This window comes from Sceloporus undulatus, chromosome 5 (assembly GCF_019175285.1).
Source record: "Sceloporus undulatus isolate JIND9_A2432 ecotype Alabama chromosome 5, SceUnd_v1.1, whole genome shotgun sequence".
NCBI lineage: Eukaryota > Metazoa > Chordata > Lepidosauria > Squamata > Phrynosomatidae > Sceloporus > Sceloporus undulatus.
This window is the reverse complement of record NC_056526.1, coordinates 89,821,199-89,843,949: the sequence shown is the minus strand read 5'-3', so window position 1 is coordinate 89,843,949 and position 22,751 is coordinate 89,821,199. Positions and strand designations below refer to the sequence as shown.

At 41.2% G+C, this 22,751-nt stretch overlaps 1 protein-coding gene across 1 annotated transcript in view; it reads right to left on the bottom strand.

The window, feature by feature from the left end:
• The window catches only part of CAMK1D (calcium/calmodulin dependent protein kinase ID), a 240,257-nt gene extending 218,053 nt beyond the window's left edge, over positions 1-22,204 (bottom strand). The window contains exon 1 of the mRNA XM_042468787.1: positions 22,016-22,204. Within this exon, the coding sequence (XP_042324721.1) occupies positions 22,016-22,107 (92 nt within the window). The 5' untranslated portion in view covers positions 22,108-22,204. The remainder of the gene's footprint in view (positions 1-22,015) is intronic.
• Positions 22,205-22,751: the final 547 nt, after the last annotated feature.

Genomic DNA, 22,751 nt, shown 5'->3' with positions numbered 1-22,751 from the left:
TTATGAGTACAGTGGAGGCAAGGAGGTGGAGTCCCCATCCCTGGATCTATAAAGGCTATCAAAAAGTAAGTGGGGAGGTGTTTTAGCCCACCTTTTTAGCTCATCACTCCCCCCCCCGCCCCCCAAAGCCCCTGCCATCCATCTGGGCAGCTTACTTATTCTGCCAGAGATGTTGGAGGAGTGTTTGGTTTTTTCCCTCCAGCAAGCAGGGAGTTTGCATCTACCTTGAACAATTAATGCAGTTTGATGCCGCTTTAACTGTGGTATATGGCATTCTGAGATTTTGTGGCTCTGTGGGCTGCTTAGCCTCCTCTCTCTGGTGCCACCACAAAAAACTGCAAATCTCTGGGTCCCCCAGCACTCAGTTTTAAAGTGGTGTCAAACTGCATTGTTCCTACAGTGGAGATCAGTGGTCGTCCCCAAACTATGCCTCTTAAGAGATTTTTGGACTTCACTCCCAGAAGCCTCAGCCATGTTAGCCAAGAGTCTGGGATTCTGGGAGCTGAAGTCTCAAATCCCTTAAAGGGCACAGTCTGGGGACCACTGGTATAGCTATATCCTATGGCTGCCTCTGCTCTGCAGAAACCATCCAGCCTGACACTACATTGCCATGGCTCAGTGCTATGGCACTCTGGGATTTTGTAGATTTGTGGGCTGCTTGGCCTTCTCTTTTTCTCTGGTGCCACAAGAAACTACAGACGCCAGGATTCCCTAGCACTCAGCCATGGCAGTTTAAAGTGGTATCAAACTGCATTGTTTCTACAGTGTGGATTCACCCTATGGCTGGCCTGCAGAAATCACCCACTCTGAGACCTCTTTGCAGACTGCAACCCTGTCATGGGGTTTTCTGGGCAAGTTTTTTTCTGAGGGGATTTGCCATTGCCATCCTCTGTGGCTGAGAGAGTGTGACTTGCCCACGGTCACCCACTGGGCTTACATCACATGGCTGAGCCAGGATTCAAACCCTGACCTCCACAGTCATAGTCCAACACTCAAATCACTACACCACGCTCACAGTTTGATTATTTTATTTCATTAATTTTTATTATTGCTTGTTTTTTATTTTATTACATTAATTTTTATTATTAAATATATACACCTCTACCTTGTTTTTTATTTTTTTCCACATTGTTTTTTATTATTAAATATATGCAAGTGCATTTTCTGTATATTTATGGCGCTTTGAATGCTAACAAGTCTGCCTTTCCTGGACAATTATAGTGATGATGATGATGATGATGATGATGGTGATATTGATATCAACAAGCCTCTGAGGCACGGCCCATGTAACTTGCTGTGATTTCTACAAACTCATGCGCAGTGAAGAAAAACCACAGTCCCTTGACCAAGTACACACTTCTGAGAAGTACTGTTGAACCCGAGGGCAAGTCCATTTCTGCCATCTGTCTAGGAATAATGCCAAAATGTCCTCCATTTTGATCATGCCTAAAAACACGCATTTATATTAACATTTTTTAAAAACCCTCAATTTTTTGCGCGTCCTCCATTTTAATAAAAATGTGTCCTACATTTGAAAATGTTGCCCTACATTTGTCCCGGTTTGGAGGTCCTGACTTATGGCAACCCTAGCTTGCACAGAACATTCTCCAGAATTCTCTGCAAAGTGCAAGAGGTTCAAGGTGAACAGGTTGATGTAGAAAGAGTTCTTTGTGGAGGCTGAAAGTTTTAAAAACCAGTGCATTAAAGAGAAAGACAGAAAGAATAAGTATTGAAACAATACATCATCCAGTTTTCATTCAAGTCCAGACTGCACTGTGATTAGCCTAGGGAGAGACAAATGACAAAGGGCTTTGTAATGACACCATTATTCTCTGATCTAAGACCTTATATGAGCAATATTGCTGAAAGCAAATGACTGAACTGCAATTGTCAATGATTAAAATTGTCAGGCTTTTATAAAAGTGATGCTCAGTGGAAAAGAAATGGAGTATTTATATTATCTGCTCTGCAAATTGGTTTTTGATTTTTCCATGGTCCTCTTGTCAAACAAGAGAACAAAAATGAATAATTTCTGAAAGAACTATAGTAGAGATATGTCGAATTTATCAACAGCCATGCATCTAGATTCATTGTTTTTGGCCTTGTATGGAGGACAAACAGAGGATCAGAAACTGTCCTGCTTTTAAGCCCTGCCTGGGATTGCAAGAGCCCAGTCAGATGGCTGGAAGGAAGATCGCAGTGCTTAGCTAATGGGCTACATTTTGCTTGTGGGTCATAAGCCTTCAAGTCTGATCTAGCTAAGAGCAACACAGATCAAACGAGGCAAGCAAAACAGTTTAGTACTTCTTTGCAGTGTAATCTGTACTCAAGATCAGCACTAAAGAAATAACAGGTTTTTATATCTACTTCCACCTGTCAACTACATTTCCAATTAGTCCTGCAACTAAGGCCAGGATCACACATGCATGTTAATCATTTGTCTTCTCCATAATTCATATCTGACAGTATGAAAAGGTTCAATCTAGGCAAATCCAAATGGGGTAAAAATTATGGTATCTCTGCTTGATAGTCTTCCCACATTTCAATTCTCTATTCACATAATCCACAAGGTGCTAACGTTGACACCTTTTCCTTCACAAGATAAAATCAAGTATTTTAAATGTTTCAGCCACTGTTGCTTCTTTGGAAAAGAACTCTCACCAGTTCTTGGCTGGAGGCAGGGAGCGCCTGTTTTAGTAGCAGAGGGTATTTCTGGAGGAGGGGTGTGCATGTGGGCATGTATGAGGCCCTTTCTTCCCATTCTCTCTTTGGCGGGGTACCACCCAAAAAGGGTGCCTTGTTTTGCTGCGCAAGGAAGCTGCAGCAGACAAGCCGAATGGCTTCCTTGTGCAGCAAAAAGAGTCTGTTGCGTCAAAATGGCAGCACCCATCTGTACAGGGTGCCGCCATTTTGACGCACTCGTCACGTGCGAGGGGTGTCTGGAAGCACCGCCCCTCACACTTAACGACGGCATCCCATTGTGCCCGTCTGTAGAGCGCCTTTGTTTCTCTTTTCTGTAGTGGATAGGCTTGCTGACTGGATAAAATATAATTGGATGTGCCCAAGATACGGTTTCGCTGGTTGGTTTTGGTGCTGAAAGCAATGCTAGGTGTTGCTTTTTCTTGCTCCTCCCTGTTCTGTTACATTTGGGGGAAAGGGCAGGATTTGCTAATGCAGGATCTCTTTTTGAGGTAATATCAGAGGTGACCCAATGTGAAGTACTGATATGAATGCTGAACTATGACACTGGAAGACCAGGGTTTGAATACTCAATCAACCATGGAAATCCACTGGGTGACTGGGCATATCACACACTCCCAGCCTCAAAGAAAGGCAATGGCAAATCCTTCTGAACAAGGAGACCACATCATAGCTTCAGTTTAGGATCACTGTAAGTTAGAAATGACTTGAAGGAACACAACAATAACAGCAGCAACAACATTGGGGGTGGAGTAGGGGAGATATTGGCACATCAATAATGTCCTCACATGGAATTATTCACAGATTTAACTCCCACTTTTGTGAGAAAACTAAAACCATTCAAAGAGTGTATGAACCAAAAGAATCTTTCCTGAAAAGTAATGTGAATGACTACATCAATGTAACATGAAAGATGGAAAATCCATTTTTAAAAAAATGCTGGTGCATTAAAAATATTCTCAACTATTTCATTTTCACACTGTTTACACAGGTTTTCTCCATGCTGCAGAAGAAAATTAATATTCTTCCACAGCATTCTCCTTGTATTGGAACATCTCAAAGTGCTGTGGACAAATTATTTCTGTATAGAAAAAGAGGTGGGCTTTTGAGCATGGGAGGGCTACACAACTATTTTGTTTCCTGTATAGGAAACAGGTTTTTGCTCAAAGAAAAGCGCACATTTTTCTATGCGACAAGCAAACAGCAATTTAGTGCCTTATTTCCAAATGTGTTTCATGCTATGAAAACATGTTTTGAAGTATGTCTAGAAACCACAGTTTGGGAGCCACAGCAAAAATTAGTCTTAAAAATTCCAGATGTTATGGTGACATCAGGAAGACAGCACCTCTGCACAAAGGGAAGAGTAAAGAGTACCATGTAGCAGTAGCATCACTGGGGGGTGCGGGGAGTGGGAACCACACCAGGTGACACAACAGAAGGAGGGTGACATCTGGTGAGTGCCCCTCACCTCCCTGCTGTGCACCACGGTGCACAGCAGGGAGGAAGAGGGCCTGCCCCCCCAGTCCCTGTCCCATGTGGGTTTACTTCAAAGTAAAGACACATGCGGTAGGGAGGGAGAGGGCCCGGCACCCCCCTCCCAAGTCCCTGCCCTGCACCACTTTACTCTGAAGTAAAAGCTACACAGGGCAGAGAGGTGGGGGGAAGCCCCCCCCCCCCCCAACCCCCCCCCCCCCAAGTCCCCCCCCCCCCCCGCACCAAGTGACACCTTGGTGTGAGACGCTGCTGGCATGTAGACCAATGGCACATTCCCAAACCTCCAATCGTATTTGATAGGACTGGGATCATTTAATCACAATTGAATCGGGGAGATGAAACAGACAGTCAAAATGAAGCAGCTTCTGGATGTTTTGGAGGCATGGTATTTAGAGGATGCACACCTCCAAAGCAGCTGGAAGCTGTGCCAAAGGCACGCTCTGGTTCTTAAAACCAGTCCTTAAGCATAAAGGAGCCAGGATAAACCAACTCCTGGCAGCACTGTGCTCACAGCCCAACCTGGGAGTGAGCCATGAGGTCAGCAGGGTTCCAACCTGCTTGCGGCCGGAGCAGACTCGGGCTGCTCTTTCGTAGTGTCTTTCATTGTGTCTAAAGTGATAGGAGGTTGAAAAGACATGCTTTATATGCTAGTGTATCTGATGGCCTAGTCCTACTTACCACTTAATATCATTTTATCATTTAATGTTACAGTTATTATGGAATCAAGACAGTGTACATCTGTAAATCAGGCCAGGGGAATACCAAAAGAGAAAATGAGAATGATTTGACCTTCGTTTTTTATGTGCTTTCTGTTTCAGATATCAACAAAACTTATTTTGGAAGTAAAACTTACTGCTAGTTAAAACACTTCATTCTCAATTGACTTGACCACAGATGCAAATGGATAGGAGGTGAGAGCATAAAGAAGAAATGTTCCAGCTTTCTATGCAAGTAGTAAAATAAAGCAAACATTGGGTGCTTAGCAATGGAATTGATTTGACCTTCCCTTCTGGTCATCCAGAGCCTTGTCTCACAAAACATTAGCAAAACTATCATTTCTGGGAGAAGACAGAGAATGCAGTACAGCAACTAGGCCCTCCAGAGAAGTAATATGTGTTTGTCCTTGGAAGAAGCAAACATAGGAGGGAAAGATATGCTAATGCAAGGATGAACCAAGAAGACATCAAACCTGCAATTTTATTAAGATAAATTTTACACAGGGATTACTAGGTTCAAGAACAGTTTATAAAATGCCCATTACATATTCTCCCAACCGGAGATAACTATTATCTTTCCATCTCTTCTAGAACAGTCATTCAGGAGAAAGATTATTACATGTATAATCGTACCTGTATAGCCACAGATTCTTTATCACAGATTCAACCATCTACAACTTGAAAAAAAAATTTAAAATATAAATTTAAAAAAGCAAATCTTGATTTTCCATTTTATATAATGGACACCTTTTTACTATGCCATTGTATTTAATGACATTTCAGCATCCGTAGATTTTTGTAGCCATGGGGGGGGGGGGTGTCCTGGAACAAAACCCCAGCGGATACCAAGGGCCCACAGTAGCTCTAATTTGATTGTAGTTATATCAATTTTACAGGATAAAGAGAATAAAAGAAAGCCCCAATATACCATTGAGGCTGCAAATACACTCCATGACAGTAAATATTATATAGTACTGTAAGATTAACTCCTGACTAAATATGAACAAGAATTGCAGGGAAAAGCCTGTCCATTGCCATTGGGTTATATGTAATATATAGAAGTTTACCATACTTTTTACTCCACACCAAGCTTTCTGCACAGTGCAATACATGGCAACACTAAGTATAAGAAGCTGAAAAATAAGATGCAAGACAGCTTCAAATTCTTAATGTTCCATTTTCAGACATAAGGATTCCACCACATTATTAGCATAATTCACCAAATTTTGCCAAAGAAACTGCATGACAAGTTTGCCTTAGGGTCACCATAAGTCAGAAACGACTTGAAAGCACACAACACACAAACACATAACATACCACTATCCAAACAATTTATCTTGCTATCCTGCTTCCTTCCAGGTTCCTAATATTTATATGACACGGCCTCTGTTTACCTCTCAGTAAGAGTACTGATGCTTCACAATGTTTACGATGACAAAATATGGAAGATAATTCAAATTAATCTTGGGTAATTCAAATTAAAGCCTCTGTTGTGTTCATTACTATGCAACATCTTCTAGCAGACAAATTGGACCTTTCCACATTAAACACTGCATAAGAACAAAATGCAAGAAGAAAAATGCCAAAAGTCTTTTTATGTCCTTTTCAAAAAAAAAAAATCACATTTGGGGCCTTTTCTGCAAAATTTCAAGAAGGTTTTCTAGCACCCATTTTACAATGTTTTCTGTAAAAAATGTTTTGTATGAAAGCTAATGTTTCCATAGAAATGGATTTTGTGCAAAATAAAATGTTTTTCTTTAAAAACAAGAAACAAAATGGAGGGAAAGGTGGGCTTTTTCACTCTTCTGCAGAACCAAAATTTCGCCGCAGTTGAGAACTTGTTCAATTAGATGTCTCATGCAGTCTTCCTCTCCCCTCTATTACTATATTCATCTTATCACAAATTGTCCTATTTAGATAAAAACGCAGCCTAATATATTCCCTTGCTTTGTACACAACAAAGAAGTCGCTCAGAAGATGAAGCAAAGAACCCCAAGAGACTTGTCACTCAAAAATGACATTTTACAGAAGAGTAGCCATGCTAGTCTCCTGTAGCAAAAATCATGAAATTATTGTTGTTGTTGTTCATTTATTTATGTAGTGCCATCAGGATACTCAGTGCTTCACATGAGTGGTTTACAATAGTTGACCGTCTCAGGTTTGCAAACGAAAAAGATATGACACACAAGGAAATGGGAAAGAGCATTAAGTCTAGCTGATGCTGGCTGCTCTTCACTCCCTCTGAGGCCACAGGAGTGGCAGCTAGGATGAAAGGAGATACCTTCATTAATTTCTGGAATCAAGGCACAATGGTGCTGTGCCCAGGATGACTGGACAACCTCCTTTTCCAGGACCTGTCCTACATTTCAACCTTCTGTCCAGGAGGAAATACACAATGTCCTCCATTTGGAGCATGAAAAGAAGCATGAATTTACATTTATGTGAGTGTTTTTAGCTTTTATTTGGTCACATCCTCCATTTTTATTGAATGCCCTACATTTTGCGGTGCCTTCTCCTCCTTTGCGGTTAGGACATCTGCCCACCCTGTGCTGTGCCTAGGTGTTGTTCACTCTCTCTATGAGGCCACAACAGTGGCAATTAGGATGAAAGAAGGGCCTTTCCTCTGATGCTGGACTTAGGCATGGTAGAACTGTGACTGCCTCTTCTTCTCTGTCTCCAAAGCGACAGTAGTGGCAGCTGGGATGAAGAGAGAGCATCAAAGCATCAAATGTTATACAGCACAACCTTACTTGAACTACAGCCCACTAACCAAGTGGCGTCTGGTTCATGAGAGCTTATGCCACAATAAAATGTATTACTCTTTGGTGTTGCCTCTCAATATGGGTGTCAGATCAGATAACAGAACAATTATCATTCAGACAGCTTGAAGGTTAATATTCAACTGTAGCCACAGAGTATAATGAGGTATCGAGTAAGGCAAAATACAACAGGATAAAAGATAGCTACATAAGGGATGGAAAGTTAGCTTTCCCTATCCATGTGAAAAAATAAAAGGAACCCACTTTCTTTGTACCCAGGCCCTCTAACAATCACAATTTGACAGTGAGAGTCCCAGTTAATCCTCTGTCATCCCACTTTTCAGCTGCTTTTAAAATGTCCCAAAATGCAAAAGTAGTTTCCATTCAGTTAAATCAGAAGATCAAGAGGTAACGAGGGGACAGAATTTTACCCTTTCTTGTAGATGCAGGCAAAGGCAAGCTGCTATGGTCTCTCCCAGTCTGTGTTATCTCTCTCATTAATAACTCTTGCCATCTTGACCACATTCTGATGTTGCTTGGCCACATTTGTCCCAATTCCCATATCTGAAATGATGGAGGATATCAAATGTGCTGCTTTAACACCTTATAAGAATGTTTTATTCCACTTGGACAATCTCAGCAGGAGTTAAGGCTAATGGCATGCTCTACAGAACACTGTAATTGACTAGCATTATTACTGGGGCAACGTGCAACTATCTTGCCTGGCACCACACATATGCAACAAAAAGGAAATGTCTAGTCTATTCTCAAGAATAACGGACGGATGTACTGTAAATATCCAAACAAGAATGTTCCATATCTATCATCTCACTAAATCCATCAAAGGAGCATTGTCTTCCCTGAGCTATAATTAAAAACAAACCACAACAGAAGCACCTAGGAAACATGGCAGTAGATACTAGCATATGTATAAAGTCAGGTGATCCAGAAAGCCACAAACAGGATGAAGAACGTAATGAGAGAGCCTGGACGCCCAGGGATCTGGGGGGGGGGGGGGGGGTTCATGCCTTATCTTCTCTCTTCCTCAAAGATTCTCTCCCCAATAATGAAGCCTGCTGCCTTCTCCTCCTTGATCCAATTTGCCAAGCCTCCTTCTAGTTTGGGAAGACACAACAGAAAAGCCTTGGATGCAGTCAATTTTCATTGGCTGCCCCTCTCCCCCAAAAAACCAAGACTTGTGACGTCTGAAGCCTACGCACTTGATTGACAGCTTGTGGACACAAAAGGGAACGGGGAGCAAGTTAATCCGCTTTAAAATAAAGCGACTTAAAATAAATGGGAACAAAAACAGGGTCTAAATGAATCGAGGTAATTTGCGCCTTTTCGTAATGGAAACGATGGGGAAAAAATCGAATTATTCCTGGAACATAATCCGAATCAGAATCGTGCCAATATAATCCGTTTCATCTGCCAAGTGGGAACGCCCCCTATGACTGGAAATAGCTTTTGCTAGCAGAGCACATCAGCACATTCAGAGCCAATTCAGTAGCATCTCAATACATTTAGCATGTTTTTAACAATCCTGAATTCAACATAATAGTATTACAAACCAAGCAGGGTGATACCTCTCACTGTATGTTAAGGCATCTCCACCCACTTGCACCATGGCCCACTAGTACACAATAGTATCTCTTAAAATATAATACCATTTGCTTTGGTTTCTAAATACATACATTTCTTCTAACACAATAATCCCCTGTCACTAGAAAGAATAGACAAAAGTGAAAGCAGACTAGCCAGAAATTCATAGGATCTTTGTCCAGCTGTTACGTCTTCCCATCACATTGCTGATTACATGCAACTACAGTATTATAGTTCTAGATAGTCAGTGTGGTGTAGTGGTATTAACACTGGACTACAACTCTACAGATCTGGGTTCTGTTCTCTGCTTAGCCATGAAAACCCATTGGTTAACCTCCAGCAAGTCACATACTCTCAGCCTCAGAAAATCCTATGGTAGGTTCACCTTAAGAACTGTTAATAACTCTTTTTGTTCTTACTGTGAATTATAAGCAAGAAGATTATTATTAAAAACAATGCACTTTGCATTGCATCTCTGGGTCTCAAATTAAGATTTAAACTAATTATTGGTACAATTACAGATCATCCCCAAAATAAGATTTAGTTAGTTTCAGGGAAATGTTTTAGAACCACGCTTTTTTCACCTATGATTCTACCAAATGCATAAAAGAGAAGGCAATCTTTAAATGTGATAATGCAATTGGAAAACAGTTATTTTCTTCAGCAGGACAAGCATCTAGAACAGCAACCTCCTGCATGGCATACCAAGCTCTTCCCCTTCACAGTTTTAAATTTTCCTTAATCATTAATTCAGGAGACACTTTGAATCAAAATATTTTAATTGATTAATTTAGCAAATTAATTGGCCAAACACAGCTGCCTTAATTAATCAGATTAAACAGAAATATTTTCTTTCACTTTGGTCATACCCAATCTTGTCACTACTAAAATAGCACAAGCATAACTACTGGTAAGCTGTGTATGTCATTATTTTAACAGTTAGTTACTTATCTTAGTCAAGAGACTGTCTTTTTAATAACACATACACACATATTGACTGTCTAGCAGATATTTCATATCTAAAACTCACAATATGATATTTCAGTTTAAAAATGATTGATGAAGCAGCAAAGTTGTGCTGTGCATGCCCACAGCTCAAATGCATAGGAGAAGTAAGTACCACGATGGTATTTTTTTATATAAAACAGGTTTGGATTATAGTTATATCAATCAGGAAAAGGGCAAAGACATACGTTATGTTTATACATTATTATTACCGTTGCTAATTATTGCTTTTACTTTATCATGGAATCACCAGTCAGTTTCCAGAGCAATAAAACTGACAGGTACTTGCTCTAGGGAGTTTCTTGTTTAAGTCTAACATGCTTCAATAAGCTGCTTGTGCATAACTTTTCAGTTCAACCTTGTTTTCATACTCTTGAAAATGAGTGTAAAATTAGGTCCTATTAAGTAATCACCACTGTCAGCTATGACTCACTGGGTATATGAGCACTATTACCGGGAATGCATACAGAATCTTATTATCTGAGTTCATAACTTGAGGAGTACAGAGATGACAATCATGTGGCCCTCCAAATACAGTTAGATTGCAAGTCCCAGCAGTCCTAGCTAGCATATCCAATGGTGAGGGGTGAGGGAGTTTCAGTTCAATGATAGCTGCATGATTTTTACCTCAAGTAGCTGTATAAATACATACTGGGCGTTAGTGGGTGGGACAAGAAAACTTCAAAATCTATTACAAACATTTCCAGTTGGGTTCCTGGGGACATCACAGTTCTCAGTTAGATCAGCAATGGTGAACAAAATGGTCTGGTCACCTCCCCAGGGAATGAATAACCATAGATTATTGTTGGGCACATTTAAGGGTGTATGTTCAGTTTGGGTTCAGTGTGGATAGGCAAAGTGAAACTCTCGCTGTGCATGAACCCAGATGCTCTGTGGCTCTGTGTGCAGCCTCCACTGATCCAGACTCCACCTTTTTTTCTGACTAAAGAAAGAAGGAAAGGAAAGGAAAGGGAAAGGAAAGGAACGGAGAGGGTGAATGGCTTCTCTCCAGAATAGGCAATTCACATTTTAAATACATTTCAGGGGACCCTGTGCAAATTCACCTCAACAAAACAAAGTAAAAACCCTGTTTTTAAAAACAGAAGTGCACTTCCCACCATTGCCAGGTTTTGCTTTGGTTTTGGTAGCCCATGTGAGCCCTGGAGTGTTGTGGACCTAGCACAGCTACCCAGTTTGACAAGGAGAGGGGCCAGCAATCAGTCCCAAAATGGTAGACTAAAACATATACAGGTTGAGTCTTGCTTATCCAAAATGCTTGGGACTGGAAGGGTTTGGGGTTTGGGATTTTTTCAGATTTTTAAATATTTCCATACACATAATGAGATACCTTGGAGATGGGACCCAAGCCTAAACATGGAATTCATTTATATTTTATACACCTTATTCATATAGCATGGACTAGTGGTTTCAGTGTTAGACTACAACTCTAGAGACCACTGGGTGACACTGGACATTCTCTCAGCTTCAGTGGATGGCAACAGCAAACCTCTCTGAAGAAACTTGTCAAGAACCCCCAGTGAAAAGGTTGCCTCAGGTTCATCATAAGGCAGAAATGGTTTGAAAGCATACAACAAAAATAACAACTTACACATAGCCTGAATTTTATACATAATATTTTTACTAATTTTGTGCATGAAACAATGTTTGTGTACACTGAACCATCAGAAAGCAAAGCTATCACTATCTCAGCCGGTCATGTGGACAATTGTGGATTTGGGGGTATTTCAGATTGTGGAATTCTAGATGAGGGATATGAGAATCAACATGAGAATCAGAGCCTGGAAACATTACCTTAGGCACTACAATTTTCTAATTCCCTCAAGCTGCCTGTCCAACTGGAACATTCTGGGATTTGCAGCCCTAGATGTAACTTTTACAAGCATGAGCAAGAATAAAGCATGTCCTCGGTGTCCTTTGCCGTGTGCTGAGTTTGCATAGAAGTTTTTTAGAAGAAGAACTCATGTTCTGAGATTCTTTTCTCCGGAGATTAAATTAATCTTCAAGAGGACTTTTTGCCTTTCCTTCTGAAATGCCAAGAAAAGTCTGGGCTCATTTCTTTGGCACAGCCCTAATACTAAGATGATTGATTTACACAGAGGGCAAGTGCAGTTTCTGTAATCAGTCCATTATGATTTTTCCTTGTAAAATGTGTGTGTGATCAAGGTTTTTTACTATTGTATAGTTGCATGTAAAAATCTAGAAATTTTAATCAAAAACTGACCCCAAAAAAACCCTGGGTCGACTTATCCAAGGATCAATGTAGGTACTGTGCTTTAACTTTTATTTAAAAAGGAACCATTCCCCAGTGACAAACAAGAGTATAATCTGTCCTGGATGCACTGACCCACACACACCCCTCATTCATCCAGCCTTTAGGGTGATCACAATTATGCCTGATGAAATTGTTTTCCTTTACTTCATCCTTTAGAACCTTAGTTACATGCCCCTAAGTTGTACCCTCCATTTATCCACATATCATATCAACATTAATATAATCAACATCTATAATTTTGGCCCCACTAGGGCCAAAATTATAGATGTTGATTATAGGGCTGGAGCATGGCTTTGGTGCGACTTCTGGACTCTTAGGACGCATGCATCATTGAAACACCATACCTCCACTGTGACTCGAAGCAGCTTTATTTTGGCTGTCTGTAACAGGCCTAAGGCTATTATCTATGAACCAGAATCAATGGCATGACAGATCAAGCACCAAAGAGAAGGAGGTAAAAACCTGCAGAAGTGTATGGCACACAGAGTCCAGGGATGGCAGGTAACCAAAATCTGAGTGAATTTAAGAGGAGATCAATTCCTGTGTATACAAAATGATATTCCACACCAAGCTCTTGTTGATACAAATGTAATAAAGGAAAGTTTGTTTAGTAAACTTCTGAAAAATTGGTTCTTAACATGGTTCAAGAAGATCAACTCCAGAAGGACCTTTCTATGCCAAACAATACACTGAATAACAGAGCAGTAATTCCAAAAGTTATTCATGGCTTCTACAGCTTAAAGATTTAAATGGAAAGGTTTTATGTACAAATGAAAAATAAGCATTCAGAGATTATATGTTATACAAGGAAAAGCTGAACAAAAGTAACAGCTACGAAAACACGTCTGAGTGGTACAAAATTTGCTTATAAAGAGCCCCTATCACATGTGCTTGTATATTTCACTGTATAGTTTCACTTATATCACTATAGCAGGTATAACTACCAATATCCACAGAAAGTATTTGAACACAGAAGCACATTTCAGTTTTAAGTTTTTAAGCACATTAAAAGGCTTAATAGAAAGTAACAGGTGAAAGATAAGAAATATGTATCTATTATAGGGGTCTTAAAACTAAATTCTATACCCACCCCCGGAGCTGAATAACATAGTTCTGTATGTTGACATGTGAAGCAAATAAGTAGCAAAGGAGTTAAAGCCCTACTAGTTATCAGGAGCCATGACAAGGTAGATAGAAGGCATCATATTACAATTAAGAAAATACATAAATAATAACACCGAGGACATGTATTCTCCTCCTGACACTTATAGTCTCCACTTTACAGTAAATCTATCGAGTTAATATCCTTCTTTTACTCTTTTTATAGTATGTAAGCCTCATTTTTTTAAAAAAATGCCCATATGCATTTATACCATGTTCAAGTTGATGAGGGGCATTTCCGAAAGGGTTTGATATTTTGCTTAATTATAGCACATATGCAGGTGACCTACTCTAAATTATCCCTTAAGGCTTTGCCCTACAGACATTCAAGAAATTTAAGAGTTAGGAGGAATACAGTATCCAAGAAAATATTTAATTATTTCTGGTGCAGTTAACTGTAAATGTTGTATCTGGAGGTAAGACCAAAAATTATGTATTAAGACTGTCATTGGTGCTTGACATCTCCAATATCAATCCTCATGAAGAGGGATACCCCCCTCCCAAATGATCAGAAATCAAAAGCTATCAATATAGCTTTGGGGCCTACATTAATATCCCACTGTTTCCATCAAGAGCTCCCATTAAGCTCCTTAACCATCAAATTAGTGTGTTTATGTAAACAGTCTGGCTCCATAAGGCCAGCTTCCAAACTAGGTACAGAAAATTAAGGACTTTATCTATATGTCTCTTTATTAGCATGAACAGACTGTTGCTGGTCCCATGCACTCTTTCTTCCTCGTCCTTAACCCTGCCACCCTGCCCTATACACGACCCAGCTTGCCTTTCATTTTGTGTCTAGGTGTGCACAAATGTGTGTTTTAACACAATTCCGGAGTTGTGCTAGCGTGGCTTAACAAAATAATTTTTAAAAATGAAAAGAAAGTCAAACAAAGTAAACAAACAAACAAAAACAGCTGTTCTGGAATAGGGGAGGGGGATAGGAAGACACAATGATGCCATGTGACCATGCAATCCTAGAATAAATTTACATTGTCCAGTACACATGAGTATCCATTTTCCTAGGGACCATGGAGGCTCACCAGGGTTCTACAAGCCAAGCCTGTTGGATTTCATCTGAAAAAGCATTTCCCATAGGGCACCTTCCATCGGTGCTGAGAAAAATGGAAGACACCTCCTTAACTAGGTTCCTTTTGAGAGACTAGAAATTTGAATAGTCTCTTGGGGGTTGTTCATACTATGTTATAAACCGCTTTGCAACCCAGTTTAAAAGAGGGTCATTCACACTTGCACTGGTTTTTCCCAACCTGAATTCCTGGGGGGCTGTTGCAAATCCCCCTTAACCCGGTTCTTTTGGAACTGTAAATTTTCACGTCTTTTCAAAAGAACGGGTCTTTTTTTACCAGCCACCAATGGGAACTTGCTGCCGATTCAATTCGGAGCACAGGAAGGAAGGGATTAATGTGCAGGGGGGCGGATCATGCCCACCCCTTTGCTCTCTCCCTGACAGCTAAATCCAAAGCCAGGGAAGGGGTTCTCCTGGAAACATCATTAGACAGTGTACTTTTGGAGGGGGGGGGATAGAATAAAATTTGACAGCTTATGTACATATTTGCTATTGCATGACCACAGTAGACAGCACCTTTAAATAATCATGTCACCAGTATGACAAAAGTGCACATGATTTGCTTGACACTTTAAAAAAAACAACCACTCAGTGGAGCTGGGGGTAAGGGGTCATTTTTTCCTGTTTCCCAAGAAATAAAACCACAAGAGACTCTGCTCCCAAGTTGTTGCAAACTAAAGCATTCGCACACATATTATATTGCATTTATACCCCACATTTGAACCCATGGGGGTTTCTTGGCTGAGAGAGTGTGACTCCCCCAAGGCTAACCTATCCTAGGGTTTCTTGCTAAGGGTTGTTCTGAGGGGCTTGCCATTGCCATCCTCCAGGGCTGATGGGGGGGGGATTCACCCAAGCAGTGTGACATAGATGTGCATCATTTGATTGACACTTTTAAAAAAACCGAGAACGATCAAAATTTGGCTCTATTTTAAATAAATAAAAATGGTAATGTGAACTTCAACAGGGTTAAATTACCACAGAGAGGTTCGATCAGAGTAAATACAGTGGGAACTTTGGTTCTGTATTTCATCATCGAATCTCTTCTATTCTATTTGGCACAAAAACACTAGTGTGAATGCAGCCTTAGCTCTCCAAAGGCCTGGCTTCTAATATCCAGATCCTCTAACATGCAAGTCTAGTTACAGGCATTCCTCCTAACTATGTATCAGGGAAGTCAGACTGGAGCCATCCCTTGTGAGTTTCCAGTAGGCAGCTAAGGCCACACAGTTTTGTGTAATCTTTGATCCTTAACACGAGGCGTTTAGGATTGTTTTAACTGTGTGCAGTTTTTCTTCTTTTTTAATGATCTCTGATGTACCTCACCTTGTGGGGGCCCAAGCAGACTGAGAAGCAATAATGTAAAATAAAGAAATGCAACAATGCTTAACCAGTGTCATGAGAAACTCATGTCAAGACACATCCTTTCAACAACAACAAAACTGTGAGTCATCGGATCACACGCTAACAGCACCGTGGCAGTGCAAAACATGATTGTATTTCAGTATCGCTATCAAAGCCGAATTTGAGTTCTCAAATTATGCCATGGAGTTTAGGCTCACCAAACTACTATAGCCATCTGTAAGACTTTGCATTGATCTTTGCTAACACTGTGCAAATGGTTGAAGAACAGAGGACAAAGTGTTCAGCTATTCTTAGACTCCTTAATAGTTGTTAATGTACAGTATATGCTTGAAGCCTTTCAAAGGTGTAGCTGAAATAAGACACGAATATACCATTATCTCAACTTGTTCTTCTGTGAGAATCTGCATACTCTTAGTCCATGTCAGTGCTGGCTATGAGAACAGACTAACATTCAGAAGACCTTAGTAACAAGCAAGTAAGCATGCAAATCATTACAGCCTAAGGCTACAATGTTTTGAACGCCACCCAGTTGTTAATGGGCAGTTTAAAACAGACAGACAGACAGAATACAAAATAAATTGAACAACTTTTTAGTAAAATATATATAGCATCAAACGGCATGTTGTTGTGAGTGAAGGAACACCAGGATACTTGTCTACAAAGGGAGATACTATGACTGCCACAGGCATCCACTCAGACCGAAACTGCATATTACACAATGATTGTCTGAGGGCCCTTTCAAAACTGGAAAGGCTAATGAAGTTCAAGCCTTGACCACTCACCCACAGCTCATTCTACTCTCAGCATAAACATTACATTAGCTCTTATACATTGGACCAATGGTACCTCAGAGTATTTCAGGTACTATGAGTACCTTGAAAAGTAATGATCAGACTGTTTTCTGATTCTTCATACAAAGGCCTTCCAAGCTTCCCCATGTGAATGGGGAGAACTAGAAGCAAAGCACAAGAGTCCACTTGTTCAGGGAGTTCAGCATTTTCTAGGTGTTCAGGCATCGTATGTGTCTCTATAAAGTGATACTTACAGGACTCAATAAGAATGAAGTCATCATTCCAGTACTGAGATATGGCTGACTGGAAAGCAGTTAAATTCTGCAAACTACATGACTCAGGACAGCATGAGCAAAAAAAACCCCACTTGGCTTGATGAAATTCATATGTATTTTCAGAACATTTCATGAAGATGGGGAAAGACATTGAATTTACTGCCTGTAAATAAGGTTTCAGAACCCAATTATATATGTGTTTTACTTAAACACAAATTCTAATTTACTAGGACTTGCTCCTAGCTAAGTAGAAGTGCACCCTTCATTGATATTTGAGGGGCACACATGTCTTGTATACTGTAGTTGTAATGAGCAGAGCAAAAAGTCATTTAGTATTAGATGTTGATTGTTTCAGTTTATACGGTTATAGCCCTCATCATGGCAAACAGACATTTAAAAGCATGCAGGCAATGTTTTCTATAGCCAGAGGGGCAGATTAACACAATTTCCATCCAATGGGAAGGAAGGTTTTAGTTCTTTTCATAGCTTCTTCTCTCATTCTGTGATGAGAAACCAGAATGCAATTAGCTTAAGTTGTCCCAATTACAGACAAATTGTTGTTGTGTGCCTTCAAGTCATTTCTGACTTCTGATGACCCTAAGGCAATTTTCCTATCACAAGATTTTCTGGGGCTGAGAGTGTGTGACTCACCTGAGGTCACTCAGTGGGTTTCCACAACCAAGCATGGAATTGAACCACTACACCACATTGGCTCTCTACAGAAAAATTACTTCAAATAAAATAAATTATATTTCATGTGCTTCATTTATATATGTTGCGCCGAAGTGAGATTTCTGTGATACAAAAAGAGGATTATTTTGAACAGATCTTCTCTTAAGAACAGTGCAGACACATATGGATATACATTAACAAAATGGCAAAATGGCTTAAACATGGTATCCCTGTTGTATTTTCAACAAAACCTCTCTCAGTCATTGCTCTCACTTATAAAATCGAGTCCATACATTTTATAAAAACACACCACAAACAACACAAAGCCTTCTAGCTGACAATGACATAATTCAATATCGCCTTGCAGCCATAGGCCATAAAGCATTATACTAACATTAAAAGGTTAATGACATAAGTGACTAGTCATACATAAATATTTTCTTTGGTGCAAACTGCAGGAAACAATTTGCACCAATGTATCCAGGTACAAAAATGGCATCATCACACATCTTCACTGGTGGTCATTGCCAGTAAAAGAACAGGAATGTTTCTCCAGTTCAAACACCCTTTGGGTCATCTTGAGCACCTAAACTCATTCAAAGTGGATTGCTTTACGGAGAATTAGACAAACGCAGAACTGTATTAAGTAATCATAGTGTATGATTTATAAAAATGAGTCTCTCAAGATGACTTTAGCACATAGGAAATATAGCATACCCATGACAATAAGAACAAAAATTGTTCCTATTCTATAAAATTCAGATAGATTAGGAGATAGTAAATAAATGGGTACAAAAGGTATAGTGTTGTGCACATATAATCAAATCCACTGAAATATGTTTTGCTACCCAATACCACAACCTGCTCCTTTTAAATACACAAACACAAAGTACTTCCATGTTAAATCTCTCATTACTGAATGCACTCATTCAGACAAATCTACGGAGCTAGTACATTAGGAAAGTAACATTTTTTGGAAAATCTCCCCTAGGAAACAACGTGAAACAGGACTGTCATGACGCAATCCAAGTAATAAGTTCTCGAACGTCCAGCACCATAGGAAGTACAAGCTGGACTGACCACCCTGACTGCCAGCCCAGAGCTGTCCAAAAAAGGCACACACATTCAAAAATACAGCTGCAGTGGACAGCAGAGCCAGATGTATATACAAACCTAATACAGTATCAACAACCACAAAGCAGCCCATATGTTGACCTTTCCTAAATGCACAGCCACCTGCACCTAGAATGTTTTTTTAAAGTGACTCTAAAAAAATCAGCTAAACTTGCGAAACAACAAGCACTTTTCCTATCCAACCTTATTCCTTTAAACGATTTGATCTTGTTGACTCAGATGAATAACAACAAGAACAACAACAACAACAAAACTTTCAATTTTGTTAATCATACTCAGGCTCTATAAATAAAGGAAGGGAGGGAAATTCTCCGGCAACAACAGTTAAGCTACAGCATCACACTGGATAAAACAGATCCAATCCACACTGATTAGTTCTGCTCCTCTTTCTATGAATAGACTCTGCTGTCAGCTTTAGAGGAAAGCATAAAAGTCAAAGCATATTTACTCTGTCCTTTTAAATTCCATTCTATTAATATGTATATCTCATCCTCCCAGTTCGTATTAGACAGCACACGCTTTTCCCCAAAAGAGAAATGCAGTTATAATTGCAGCGGGTGTAAGCAGTCTGCAATTTTTTGTCAATGCAGACACATGACACACTTAAAAAGCACACTTTCAGAAGTTCGTAAGACCTTCAACATCTAAAATAGCAGAGCTCCGCCAGCACATCCCACATACTGTATTGGTGCGTTTTTGTTTTATTTTTTAAAGAAGGGTCCTGAAGTATCTTAGAAAAGATCGATTTTATTGTGGCATAGGTTTCTGTGGTCTCAGATACATGGACCATGAAAGCTTATTCCATAATAAATTTGGTAGCATAGGACAGGTGTGGGCAAAGTGTGGTGCTCGGCCCCATGTCACTCTAAGGCTGTTCATGTAGCCCTTGATCCCTCCAGGCTTCCTGGCCCTCCTTTTTCTGACCCAAAGAAGTTGGGGGAAAAAGATGAATTTCCTCTCCTGGAAGCTTTCAGGGGGAGACAACTCACCTTTTATAAAGGTTGCTGCCCCTGCCCTTACAGATTAACATTTCAAAACACCCATTTTCCAAAGGCAAGGTGGACTTCAAGCTACCTCCAGGGATTTTTGTTTTTCTGCACACCCGCTGTTCATTTTTGGCACTCCACTCAACCCCAAAACGGTGCAAGGGCAGAAAACTGAATCCCAAGACCCATGGCACTAGATAGTACTTTGTTATTTTTTGCTGCAGTAGATTAACATGACTACCCCCTCCGAAATTCACACTATGCACACACTTTTATACCAACTCCTTTCAAACTTCATGCCCCATTAATTTAAGTACACTCACCAATGCACACTTATACGGGAATAGTGCAGCCACATAAGCAACACATTCTCACGTATACACTAGCACAGTCTGCCTGGTAGTGTGCCAAGCTGTCAAATGCATGCACTGCAGCCTGGGAAAAGTGAAACGATCACAAGCTGCATGTCAGCATGTTCTCCCTCCTTATAGACTGCCTGAATGATCTTAAAGCATGCTATCTCAAACTTCAGGACACTCGTTTATGTATCTATATATAAAAAATCCATTATCTTATAGCCACAAATGGTCTAAATATAAGAATTGCATTGAAAGAGAGGACGCTTAGGCTCTTGCTTTGAGTAACTCGGCAAAAGGGTCTTTGCAGAGGGACTCCAAAGCTGGGCTCTGTTCTGCGGGCTAAATCCATCTGTCAGTCCCAACTGCAGCAGACTCACAGAATCAACTGGACCCAGATATATGTTCTGACTTGACAAGTCTTACTTATTCAAGTCTACTTTCATTGGAATTGACAAAGGGATTTAGCTCTGTATCTGTTCTATGCCAGTGTGGCATAGCAGCAGTCTGAGTGTTGGACTGCAACTCTGGAGACCAGGGTTCGAACCTCGGCATGAAACCCACTGGACCTTGAGCAAGTCCCACTCTCTCAGCCTCAGGGGACGGCAATGGCGAACCTCCTCTGAACAAACCTCAACCAGAAAACCCCACAATAGGGTCGCTTTAGGGTTGCCGTAAGTCAGAAACAACTTGAAGGCACACAACGACAACATCTGTTCTTAGCAGGTGTACAGCAAGGGGTTCTGAAGTGTTGCTGGTTCATAATGTTCGTAACAAATTTGGTAGAACTGCAGAACTGTTACAGGACTCCCCCAGCCTTTTCCCTCTCAAAATGTCTGCCGGGTTGGGACCTTTGGACAGGAGGGGTCTTTCATTGAAGGGCAGCTGCTACACATGATCTGTGCATTTCTAGAAGGCTGTTGAAGGCTAGAGGAGGAGGGTACTTCCAGTATCACTACTGTATTGCTCTGAGGAAGGAGGAGTGGGGTCAGCTGTAAAGGAGAGGATGGAGTCAGTGATCTGAGGTGGCACTTATTCCACTTGTCCTATGGATCTGTCCTTCCCAATGGCTCAAGTTGGGTGACCATGGTCCAGAAGGGGGGGGGGAACCTAAAAAGAAACCTAAAAGGAGAGCAGGGTTGGTTGGGGGAGGAGTGTTAGTAAGTAGTCTTAACAGACCCCCAGAGTCCCCAGCCGCCCTCCTTTTCCAGGACGTGTCCTCCATTCCAGCCTTGCATCCGGGAGGGATGCCCAAAGGTCCTCCATGTTGAGCAGGGCTAAGGAGCTTGATATTTATAGTGACGGGAGAGGTTTTGGAGCTTAGCTTGGAACGTCCTCCATTGATGAGGAGGAAGAGGAGGAAGAGGAGGAAGAGGAGGAAAAGGAGGAGGAAGAAGAAGAGGAAGAGGAGGGAGGAAGAGGAGGAGGAGACCCAGTCACCTTCACCAGGCTCTCCTTGCCATCCCTTGGGCAGCTGCTGGGTGCAAAGAGAGGCAGCAAAGAGAGGATCAGTGCTTCTGGCTCCAGCAGCCGGGAGGCAGAGAGGGAAGCCGGGGGAAGAAGGGTCCTCTCTCTGCCTTTGCTGGTGGTACCCAAGCTGGGAAGGTGGAGGAGAGACTTACGTCCCCAAGGTCTCCTTGAACTCGAAGATCTTGCTGATGTCGTCGGCTGGCTTCTTCCAGGAGGAGATGTCCTCCCCGTTCTCCTGGGCCATGGCAGCAGAAGCAGCAGGAGAAGCCGCCGAGAGAGAGAGAGAGAGGCAGGAGCCAGGCGGGATGGAGGAGGAGGAGGAGGAGGAGGAGGAGGAGAGGCGAAGATGATGGAGAGGCAGCAGGAGGAGGATAGGACCAGCGCCTCCTCGCCTCTTCCTCTTCCTCCTCCTTCTCTTTCCCCTCCTCTTTCTCTTTCTCTTCCTCCTCCTCTTCCTTCTCTTCTCTCTCTCTTTCTCTTCCTGCTGTTGCTGAGCCTGGCTTTTGCTTTCTCTTCTTCTTGCTGTTCTTCTTCTTTCTCCTTTTCGCGCTCTCCCTCTTCCTCCTCCTCCTCCTCCGCCTTCAACGCGCAACGACTTCCTGGTGTGGCTGCCTCGCCCTTGCCACCCACAACAACACACTCCCCCTTCCCTCTGACAAAAGGGACTCTCTTTCTTCCTTCCTTCCTCGCTTGCTTAGCTTTCTTTTAAAGCTTGCCTTCCTTCTTTCCTTTCTTGCTTTCCTCCCTTCCTGCAGAAGCTTTCTTTTAAAGCTTGCCTTCCTTCCTTCCTTCCTTCCTTCCTTCCTTCCTTTTTTAGTTTTCTTTCTTCTTTTCTTGCCTTCCTTCCTTCCTTCCTTCCTTCCTTCCTTCCTTCCTTCCTTCCTTCCT